The following is a 12,437-nucleotide window of genomic DNA, read 5'->3' as shown; positions in this document are numbered from 1 at the left end:
TTCATAACTTATTTTAGCTATCCACAAACCAATTGTTTCATTTTTAAACACGGATCAGTTTTGCTTATAAAAGTGCTACATTTAATCCTAATTTGTCTCATTGTACGAGCATTAAAAAATTTATATAGATTTATGGCTTAAGAAGTTTCACTTTTACCACGTGTACAGTCTACAAAAAATGTTTAATGGACACAAGAAAAATATTCATAGTCTGATCATATTCAGTGCATAAAAACATGAAGCTAATTGGCGAAATACGTTGCACGATCCTAAAGAATCATTGAAGTAGCGCTGGCAAAGAAGATAATTCGTACAATTCTGCTTACACAATGCTGAGAATGAGTTGCAATTGACCCTGCCAATCAAATGGTTAATAAAATGAACTTCTGTCAGACAAGCATCTGTGACAGAATATCTTCACAGATAATACAAGAATTTGAGAAGAAGAGAAAACGAAATATTACGCAATGACAATTACAAAATTATCTTAGTATTATTTGGAAGCAAATCTAATCTATATAAGAGGTTTAAACTACCTCTGTTTTGTCCAGGAGTAAACAAACAAGATGAATGGTCAAGAGATCAAAGTGGCCGTCATAAGCACACTAACAGCATTAGACCACAAACCAACAGAGTTCAACGTCTCGCATTAAGACCACTGGTTCAATGAACTTGATCTCTCATAATGGCGAGCATGAAGGTTACCGATAGTGAAAGTTGCAACGTTATGCACTTACCATATTAAATAACTAAACAAGTTTATTTTTTAGTTATATTGAAGAACTAATCAACGGACATTTCTAGATGTATTCAGGAATAGCATTCACAATATGATTGTAATCGTTAGATCGTTTCTGTAAACTGCGATGATTACCAAAACGACGATTAGAGAATCATTTAAACCCATATTGGAGCGAAATTTACTGCTGAACGTTCAACGGAGCTAAATGCACATGTATTTACTCATAGGCAATATCTTCAAGCAAAGTAATGTAGGCCTATAGTAAGACTTTCGATCTGTATCTTAATTGCATTGATTAATTTAATTAAGTTACACACTAAAACTTAAGGAATGCCGTAAAATGTATAAAAAACTAGTAAATTGCTAAAGTACTGAATCATGTCTTTCGAAAAAAAGTTATCCCTGTTTACCGTGACCACTGAAATCCAATAACATACTTTCATTCATAACTGGTATCTAACCTGGTCTTTATTTCATCACCCTCAGCAACCTGAACAATGGTTTTATCCACAGTAATAAACTATTAAATGTATTATAGTATTTAATAACTATATTGTACTTCATAAGCATATAGACGGCTATTACACAAAATATTAATAAATTATTACCTGATTATCGGACAATCACCAACATGATCATAAAAAATAATAATTGAAGTTATATTAACCGTAAAGTCGATCTAATATTTTAGTAGTATCTATCAGGATTTCGAAAGGTAATGTAGATCCAAGTGTTGCCCCCTGGAAACTTGTCCTCAATATTGGAATACGACAAATTTATCTACACTTCCATATTCTCAAATTAAGTAGCCCGTAGATGAATGGTATCCTAGCCAAGTGATAGACCACTAGAAGCAGACCAACCGACCGACCGACCATACATCTATCCATCCATCCAACCTATATCAGGATTTTTTCTGTACCTCCACTTGTTCTCGTGAAGTGACTTGGTCCCCACTAGCCAAAATTTCATTAAATTTCATTTAACTAGTGTTTTTGCAAATGTATAGTCCAGCGATAAAATCAAATTTTTATTTATATTTTTATATCGTTTCAGGTCGTGAAGAACAATGAACATTACAGTCGGCTGTCAGTGGTGAATTCAATAATAAATTCAAGCACGACTTTGACATTGCGTGGAAGCGAAGATCGTGGTTTCGAATTTAGCTTCATGACAGGCTTACTGTCTGGCTCAGTATGGTGTACAGTGTTATCAAATGTGAATACTGGGCATTACATTTATATAAATATTTTGTATCCTGAAGTCCCGCCATGTGTGTCTTATTAATATCTAAATTTGACATTACTTTGAAGGGCAAACATACACCGAACATGGCTAGAGTAAACCATCCAAGAAAGGCAGACTAAAACAAAAAGGCAGACCGGAATAAAGACAAACATAAAAAGAGTTGAACATAAAGAAGACACAAATACAGGTAGACACGAAGACAGGAGACATGAAGACAGGAGGCACGAAGACAGGAGACATGCAAACAGAAGACAGGTAGACACAAAGATATGATACGAAGAAGAATAGACACGCAGACAGAGGACAGGTAGACACGAAAACAAGAGACACGAAGATAGGTAGACACGCAAACAGAAGACAAGTAGACACAAAGATAGAAGATACGAAGAAGAGTAGACACGCAGACAGAAGACAGGTAGACCCGAAAACAGGAGACACGAAGATAGGTAGACAAGCAAACAGAAAACGGGTAGACACAAAGATATGATACGAAGAAGAGTAGACACGCAGAGAACAGGTAGACACGAAAACAGGAGACACGAAGATAGGTAGGCAAGCAAACAGAAGAAAACTAGACACGAAGATAGAAGATACGAAGAAGAGTAGACACGCAGACAGAAGACAGGTAGATACAAAAACAGGAGACACGAAGATAGGTAGACACGCAAACGGCAGACAGATAGACACGAAGACAGACATGAAATAGGTAGACACGCAAACAGAAGACAGGTAGACACGAAGATAGGTAGACACGCAAACAGAAGACAGGTAGACACGAAGACAGGAGACACGAAGACAGGTAGACACGCAAACAGAAGACAGTTAGGCACAAATATAGAAGATACGAAGAAGAGTAGACACGCAGACAGAAGGCAGGTAGACACAAAGATAGAAGATACGAAGGAGAGTAGACACGCAGACAGAAGACACGAAGACAGAAGACACGAAGATAGAAGACACGAAGATAGGAGACACGAAGATAGGTAGACACGCAGACAGAAGACAGGAGACACGAAGATAAGTAGACACGCAAACAGAAGACAGGTAGACATAAAGACAGGAGACATGAAGATAAGTAGACACGCAAACAGAAGACAGGTAGACACGAAGATAAGTAGACACGCAGACAGAAGACAGGTAGACACGAAGATAAGTAGACACGCAAACAGAAGACAGGTAGACATAAAGACAGGAGACATGAAGATAAGTAGACACGCAAACAGAAGACAGGTAGACACGAAGATAAGTAGACACGCAAACAGAAGACAGGTAGACACAAAGACAGACACGAAGATAGATAGACACGCAAACAGAAGACAGGTAGACACGAAGATAGGTAGACACGCAGACAGAAGACAGGTAGGCACGAAGACAAGAGACACGAAGATAGGTAGACACGCAAACAGAAGACAGGTAGACACGAAGATAGGTAGACACGCAGACAGAAGACAGGTAGGCACGAAGACAGGAGACACGAAGATGGGAGACACGAAGATAGGTAGACACGCAAACAGAGACAGGTAGGCACAAAGATAGAACATGCGAAGAAGAGTAGACACGCAGACAGAAGGCAGGTAGACACGAAAACAGGAGACACGAAGACAGAAGATACGAAGACACGAAGACAGGAGACACGAAGACAGAAGATACGAAGACACGAAGAAAGGAGATACGAAGACAGGAGACACGAAGACAGGAGACACGAAGACAGGTAGACACGCTTACAGAAGGCAGGTAGACACGAAAACAGGAGACACGAAGACAGGAGACACGAAGACAGGAGACACGAAGACAGGAGACACGAAGACAGGAGACACGAAGACAGGAGACACAAAGACATTGGTAGACGCGAAGATGGGTAGACACGAAGACGGGTAGGCACGATGACAGGTAGGCACGATGACAGGTAGGCACGAAGACAGTTAGGCACGAGGACAGGTAGGCACGAAGACAGGTAGGCACGAAGACAGGTAGGCACGAAGACAGGTAGGCACGAAGACAGGCAGGCACGAAGGCAAGTAGAGCCGAAGGCAAGTAGGCTATACACAAAGACAAGTAGACACGAAAATAACGTCGGTTTACAAGCAAAACACAGGTATACACGAAGACAGGTAGGCACGAAGACAGTTAGGCACGAGGACAGATAGGCACGAAGACAGGTAGGCACGAAGACAGGTAGGCACGAAGACAGGTAGGCAAGAAGGCAAGTAGAGCCGAAAGCAAGTAGGCTATACACAAAGACAAGTAGACACGAAAATAACGTCGGTTTACAAGCAAAACACATTAACTAAAAATATATTATTTTTGAATCCTGAAAAAAATTATTTTATTAAGTTATTTCTCTTTATGTGTATATCATTTTTCAATTCTAAGTTTATACTCATACATTGTGTACATTGTATACGCCTTTTCCTTTGTTAACACAAAAATAGAAGATGGACAATGTATCAATGAAGGAAGAAAGGAAGTAAAACTTAGACAGAAAATAAAGACTTGAAAGAAGAAAATTAAGTAAGAAGGAGAGAAAGAATATAAATGATTAAGGAAGAAAAGGAAAATGAAAAATGGAAAGATCAAGAAATTTGGAAGTAAAATAATAAGAAGCGAGAATATAAAAAATAAAAGATAAAGTGAAAAAAACACGTTGAGGATGGAAAAAGCCAATTAAATAAGAAAGAATAAGAAAAGAGGTAAGTCAAAGAGAAAGAATTTGGGAGAGAAAAGAGAATAGCAAGTAAGAAAAATCAATGAAGAAGGAAGGAAGAAAGAAAGAAAGCAAGAAAACTTCAGAGTGCCCTGGATATAATGTATGTTATGATACGAGTAAAATTAGTACAGTAGAGGAGGCAAGACTGCCCTGTGGCCTGATCATGTGCCTTGGCTATAGAACAAATGGGTATGGAGGAGGAAGATAGGTCTTAGTTTGAGATGAACTTCCGTGTCGGTAGATTCACATATTAACCACCATGAAACAAACCCTCTTTCTGATAACTTATTCTTTCCCCTCTCACAGAGAACCTGTTATCGGTCCCTATCCTGAGCAAGATTAATCCAGTCTTTACAATCATATCCCACCTCCCTCAAATCCATTTTAATATTACTCTCCCATCTACATCTCGGCCTCCCAAGAGGTCTTTTTCCTTCCGGCCTCCCAACTAACACTCTATATGCATTTCTGGATTCGCCCATGCGTGCTACAAGCTACGTGTTGTTTTGTCACAATACACAAATGACTAATACAGTATTTTAAGTAAGACTTTGTAAAAAAGATATTAACGCACGACCCTAAACAGGCCAGGAACTCTTATTCATGTATCTCTTAGGTCAACATTTCTCAATTTACCTTTTGTCTTTGTAGATTAGCAACTTGAAGCTTTCTCGAGATTAGAGTCCATGACTTTCGCTTCCATGCAGCGTCTCGGTTAAGAGCAATAAGGTTATATTGACAATGAGCAAGTTGTTTGAAATATAAATTGCAAATGAACTTCGCGTTCGTTATGAATTCCTAACACCAGGGGCTAAAATATACAATGCACAGGTTGAGTTCAACAACGAATTTTACAACTTGCACATTGAGAACACGCAAACAAAACAGAATTATCAACGGCTTTGTACAGTTTAAGTCACCTGTCAAAGCTTGTCCACTTACCCATCAGAAACCAGACCAACGACCGACAAGCCCACGAACTGTCCTATATTGTTCACAGTGCCGACCATCGTCAACTTCCACAAGTTCTCTTCGCAGGTTATGTCCCACTGCAAAATAAACACGATATTCACAGTTACACATTTAAAACATGTTGTATGCAACACACATACTTTCTTTTTAAAGTAAATAATTTATTTGTCGACCACTTTAAACGACAGAGGTTATTCAAAGCTGATGTCTAACATGAAGCATAAATGGAATAATAATGAAAGGAGATAATGAAGTATTGGAAAACTGTCACTGACACAGAAATGTTTTATCGCCATAAATCTCAGGATAGATTAGTCGTAAAAATTGACTGTGCAATTTTGTATTGAAAATCTAAAGCAAGACAACAAGTATTCGTGCACGTAATGTGTTTTGTGCATTCGTAAGTCAATGAGTAGTGTAGACGTAGAGTATCAGACAAGAATGAAACTTATCGATTACCAGTAAAGATCAGTGGCGAAGCTAACAACTCGACCGCAATTAAGAGGGCCGTAAAAAAGTAAGTTCGCCAGGGGCCGTTAACAGAAAGAAACCACAGTTTCATTGGAAATATTTATTGAAACAGACACACAAAATTGTTGAGCTATTTTTCAACACTTTCCCCACCGGAATTGAGATCGACAGAGGTGCAGACGGTTGTCAAGCGCTGGTTTCGATTCCAGGCGGCTGACTTCTACGACACAAGGATACAAAAATTGATCTCATGGTATGACAAATGTCTCAGTTCTAGTGGGGATATGTTGAAAAATAGCGTAACAGTTGCTGTATCTGTTTCAATAAATAAATCTTTCCGTGCAATTGTGCTTTCTTCTCTAAACTTTCTGGACGGCCTCGTAATTGCGGTCGAATGGCCAAAATTTGTATAAGCACTTCTTTTGACATTATTAAAATGATGGAAGAAAATAATTTAACTTTTTTTTATCTACCCCCTTCAGAATGTTTGTTTGTAAGGTGTAAATACTGAGTAGGGTGAAAAAATCTGCTTACCTTAGATATTTTTATAGAGAAGATGTTTCTCGGCTTTTGTATCGAACTTTTTTGTGACAAAGACCCCACAAGAGAATGATCACCACTTATTTTCCATCCTCAAACAGAATACAGGTGTAACAATATAACTTATTTGTCTCAGAGCATCCTGTTAGCCAAGAATATTTCTTATACAATGGAATGAACAATTCTATTTTGTCTTCCTCCATCCACTATTTTGATATGTAAATGTGGTGTCGATCTCCTATCTTTGTAAGAACATTTTGTTTCATAAGTCCGACTTGAAAGCGGTTTCTCTCTTAGTTCTACAATTATTGACCTCAATGTTCTCTCAGTATGAGCCATTTTACACAAAATTAATATGTAACACACACACGTATGCACTTTTGATTAAACTAACACTCAACAACGCAGCGCACTGAGAGAACCCCAATATAGCGCGACGTATTTTTCTGACGAAAGGCTAGCCTCGTTTCGTACGGACATGTACTGAATCGTTATCTCCTCCCGAGCCCCCCCTCAAGTTTGTGAGTCAAGGTCGTAGCCATGCCTTTAGGGGCTTCTGTCTGAAGACTTTGGACGAGGTTTCCTTGCATTGAAATCACTTTCTACTTGCCCACACTTCTGGAGGAGCGGTTAACGCGTCTGGCCGCGAAACCAGGTGACCGGTGTTCGAATCCTGGTCGGGGCAAGTTATCTCGTTGAGGTTTTTCCGGGATTTTTCCTCAACACAATATGAGCAAATGCTGGGTAACTTTCGGTGCTGGACCCCAGACTCATTTCACAGGCATTATCACCTTTATCTGATTCAGACGCTAACTAACCTAAGATGTTAATACAGTGTCGTAAAATAACCTAATTCTTCTCCTCTTTTTACTTATTTCCAACCTTTCTTATTTTCTTCTAAAGTCTACCCATCCGTCTTTTTGTTTTCGATGATTTTAATACGTTTTTAGGTTACCTCTGTTCGTGATTACCTTTTCTTGTCATAATGTAACAAATGAACTCGCTCTATAGATCACTGCTTACATTAAGGCACATGACCTTCGAAATTACGATTTTACTATGATTCCGAAGGCCGTGATGAGTTAACTGGGAATTAAATTAATTAACTTTATTTTAAATGCGTATTAGTTTGAAGAAATTCAAACGAATTAACTATGATTTAAATTTTCTATTTAAGTTAAATTACAATTAGTTAATTGTGGATTAGTGACATGTTGGTGAAATCAGCCCTCATTCATACGAATGTAACTGCTGTACTGTACGTTTGGAACCAGATTTTGTTTAATACGGCGCCGTTCGAAAAGTGACAGGTGCAACTGCTCATTTAGCGATGATTCAGAGCGTCAACTTTCGGCAATAAAATCTCGCCTTATACATTACAGATTGATTTATTGGCTTGCCTTATAATATGTATTGGGACCGTCAACTGCTGAACATTTACTTCATCACTTTTCGTATGATTTCTTCGTAATATACAAATTATAAATGAAGATTCTGTTCTACTGCATTGTTACAAACTAATCTGAACTGCACTCAATGGATTTCAGTTGTATACTAATGCTCTAACCTTGATGTCCCTTCAGCCTGTGTTATCTGTCCATACTACGCAACACAAAACCTTCTCACGTTCGATCCAGGGGAAATGTACACCCTACTTCCTCGACAGTCACTTCGATATATACTGTAAGTTCGAAGGGAATTTACCTGAGCGAAATCTGTTTCCTGGTGAAATCTCTGTAGTATCTTCCTTCAACTATAATTTGGAACAAAATCGACCTTAGCTCTGACTTAAAATACTTGAATTTCTTAACACAAAGTCAATAAGTTTCACCTCTCTAAGGATCGTAGTTTCATCTCCGTCGTAGACCCACTCGTGGCATCTGGTTGTGCTGCTGTTGTCGAAGACGTCTGGGGAACAAGAAGACACATTCTGCTCCGTGTACAGGGAGTTGTCGATGAGGATGGTGGCATTTCGAGGGGAGAATCGGAGGCAGCGGCGAGGAACGAACCTGCCATCATGCATATGGAACGGGACCGCATTCTGCAGCCACGATGGCTGGAAAGTCGTCTGCCTTCCATCACAGTCCGGTATGCGGCATCTGGAAACAATATATTAAGAAAATGGAGAGAGAAATCGGAGGCCTAAATCAAAATTATGCATATCATATCTGGACATAACAAGGAGGTAATACACGAGATAAATTAGAGGAATTACAATACAAATTGATAACAGAAAAGTTGCTAGATTTGACGAAATAAATACAGAATTTCTCAATAATATGCTGGGTTTTCTCTAGAAGTTCAACTCCTCCATCTGATAAATAAATGTTGGAAAGAAGAAATAATGCCAGAATGATGGGAAGTTGCCAGAATAATAGTATCACTAAAACAAGAAAGAAATAGATATGAAAATTACAGATGGATGAGCCTACTAAATACAATAGACAAGACCAGTCAGCTGACCAGTATCTGTGGTTTTGTTTGTTAAAGAAACCCCTCAGAATAAAAATAATTAACTTCATCCCCACTGAAGACTATTAAAGTCTTGATAATTCTGCACCATACCACGTTTCACTACATCGACTACCAAATCTAATAACGTAAAGCAAATGAAGAGTGTGATTCCAAAACGCGTGAAGTCCATTTTTGTGAAAGGACTGGGCTAGTTCTTTTTATCCACTGGTCTACGAACTGAGCGAGTTTTCAAGTGACGTGCACAGTAATACAAACTTTTAGATAATGATTGGCGTTGTTTTGGAAGAAAACAAGCTTAAAATATAATCATAAAGGTTCCAAATGAATTCATATATACAGTATGTATAAATCGTAAAAATGGCCAAATGGACTGAGCTAGATTTAGGATCACACTCCAATTATTACTTTTGCTTCCTTCACTATTTTCACTGTAGCTGCAATTAATGAGTAATTTCAAATGAAAACTAGTTCGCCGTATACTAAGGGAGCACTGAAAACTATCACTGAACTTTAAATTCGATAAACTTATGTTAGTATGAAATTTCACATTTTTGGACATGTTATTTGTTCTAGAGCTGTAAGCTCTCTTATATGTAATATAGTCCAAATGTGGTAGTAATCTCCCTCCCCATTACCTATTAAGTTAGGCGAAGAACAGACTGAGACAAGTGACTAATCGGCTTGGAACTCTTAGATTCTTTCTTACAGCTCCAAATTCCCTTTCAAGGACACGGGATCGCGTACTTTTAGTTGTTACTTCTCTCATTTCCTTCTTTTTCATCCATCCATCCTGGAATGCTTTACCTGCAGACTTACTAAAGGCTTTACCGACAACCAAAACTGCATTTAAAAATAGGCTTAAGGACCTTACTAATAGACGATAATTATACACAGTAGTTAAAGGGTGTAAATGATATGTTGTTATTGAAGTGTTGTATCAGTGAAGAATTATGTTGTGTCAGTGAAGTGTGTTGTATCAGTGAAGAAGTATGACGTGTCAGTGAAGTGTGCTGTGTAAGTGAAACGTGTTCCTGTCAGCGAAGCTTTATAGTTTATAGTGGCAGTGCAAAGAATTTGAACAGTGAAATGTTTTTGAAGTGTTAGTGAAATCAGGATAGAATGAGTGAAATGTGTCGTAGTTCTAGTGCAGTGAGTGAGTTGACAGCGAAATGAGTGTAATGTTGAAAGGTACTTGTGCAGATATGAACATATGATACTCGTGGGTTTTAGTTCGATCTTAGTTTTAAGATACAAATTAGAATATTTCAAATGTTATTTTAAGTGATCGTTTCATTTAATTTAGTATATTCCCTGTTGTTGTTATTATTATTATTATTATTATTATTATTAATTGTATTTTTAATTAATAAGTTTATTATTGTCATTATTGAGTGTAATTAGTTACCACTGCTACCGGGTATATACCCATTGCAGTGTGAATAAATGCATACATACATACATCCATCCATTCATCCATATTTTAGAGAATCTAAGAGACATGTTTATCTCTCAGGAAAATGAATCCAAATTAGCCTGAGACAAGAACAACAACAATAATAATAATAATAATAATAATAATAATAATAATAATAATAATAATAATAATAATAATAGCATAGTGGTATTCAGAGCAAGTATATCAAGTCTGTGAATTGCAGTGCATAAAGTCATGTCTAACATCATCTTTGATTGACGTTCTGGCTGATAAGTAATGTACTGTAATCTAATATAAGGCAGTACATCATCTTGATGATATGTGCCAGAGGAAAAACAATAAATTGTTTGTATACAAATGAAGTCTGATTAATGTAATATATAGCTAATCGTCGATGTATGCAATGGAGGGGGAAAGAAACTGGCCACCCTATCCCATTATCTCCTGGCCTAGTTGCCTCATAAGTGGTGCCATGTTAGTATCATTTGTGAAGTTAAGACCTGTCTTCGGACAGTTGACTAAACAACAATGTCTAACAGAGGCACTTTGGTTTCTCCTTTATTCTCATTTTAATGCAGCTCCATTATCAACACATACAAATAATTTATTATTTTAAGCTATTCAATAGCTTGCAAGAAGATCATATACTGGCAAAACACATCGCACAGCCCGCGAAATATGCAACACAAGAATATCAGATAACGTTCGATTTTTATTAATACAGAGTGAATCACAAGGATTTACCGTCCTTTACGGAGCTTATTTCCGAAGACATTCTGAGCAAAAAAAGTCGTATAAACGGGTCTTATTCTCAATATTTACAGAGTTACGTTTCGTTATTGGAACGCATTGCTGTGAACGCGTGATCTTGGTCAGCGTGCAGTCAGCAGCCAGCGCGAGCGCTACGGAAATCAAAGATAGCCGTATGCAGTTACTGTAGAGCGACGAGTGCCGTTCACAAGCGTGCGGCCAAGTGTACTCAAGCGGACGGCGACATTTTTTAAAATGTGTTGTAAACTCTCCAAGACTGTAAATTAGGATGCAAAATTGAACTGCAAATAATTAAGTCAGTGTAAGTGGTGAGATTTGTAATAATTGTGGTGATAAATGCTTAAGAATAATGTAATTTTCCAGTTAAAAATAGAAAAGATATCTGTACGAAGCAACTAAGGAGTTCACAGCACATTTTTAGCTTTATGATACTTGCCAATTAAAGCAATGACACTTCTGGGTGGTTTATTCTCTATTTGTATTATTCTTTTATCTTCAAACTAAAGAAAAAACGTATTTTATAAACAACTTTAAATTAGTGTAACTCTGAAAATATTGAGAATAGGAACTATGTTTATATGACATTTTTTTCTCAAAATGTCTTCAAAAATAAGCTCCGTAAAGGACGGTAATCCTCGTGAGTCACCCTGTATATGAAAAACAGAAGACTAGTCACTCATTTCGTAAAATTTAATTAAAATATTATTTGCCTGCATAAAGGCATAATTAACATCTCCTTGGAGTATTAGACCTTACCATAAGGAGTGCTTGTGAGTTATGAGATAAAAATGTATTTCTTAGTAGCTATTGTACTTCAGTTATTCTACGGAGTCGGGAATATATATACTTATACACATTGTACAAATTACAGAGCGTGAGATTGGAAAGGAGACACTTTCTCGGATCACTGTCCAAGGCTCGAACCACAGTGCAGCATTGGAAAAGATTTTATGTACTGTCTTACTGATCTGTGTAAATAGTTTAGGTTTACCAAGTCCAATCACACTACGCCAAGCTACGTATGAGAAAATGAAATGAAATGAAATTACAGTTTATTTAACGACGCTCGCAACTGC

The 12,437-nt window shown here is 37.5% G+C and overlaps 1 protein-coding gene across 1 annotated transcript in view; it reads right to left on the bottom strand.

Annotated features, from left to right (window-relative positions):
* Window positions 1–12,437, bottom strand: part of LOC138705838 (organic cation transporter protein-like) — an 85,786-nt gene that overhangs the window by 49,468 nt on the left and 23,881 nt on the right. The window contains exons 4-5 of the mRNA XM_069834512.1: window positions 8,512–8,779; window positions 5,640–5,746 (exon numbers count right to left, since the gene is read on the bottom strand). Of these exons, the coding sequence (XP_069690613.1) occupies window positions 5,640–5,746; window positions 8,512–8,779 (375 nt within the window). The remainder of the gene's footprint in view (window positions 1–5,639; window positions 5,747–8,511; window positions 8,780–12,437) is intronic.

This window comes from Periplaneta americana, chromosome 9 (genome assembly GCF_040183065.1).
Source record: "Periplaneta americana isolate PAMFEO1 chromosome 9, P.americana_PAMFEO1_priV1, whole genome shotgun sequence".
NCBI lineage: Eukaryota > Metazoa > Arthropoda > Insecta > Blattodea > Blattidae > Periplaneta > Periplaneta americana.
The sequence above is the reverse complement of the archived record's forward strand: the minus strand, read 5'-3'. Positions and strand labels throughout refer to the sequence as shown.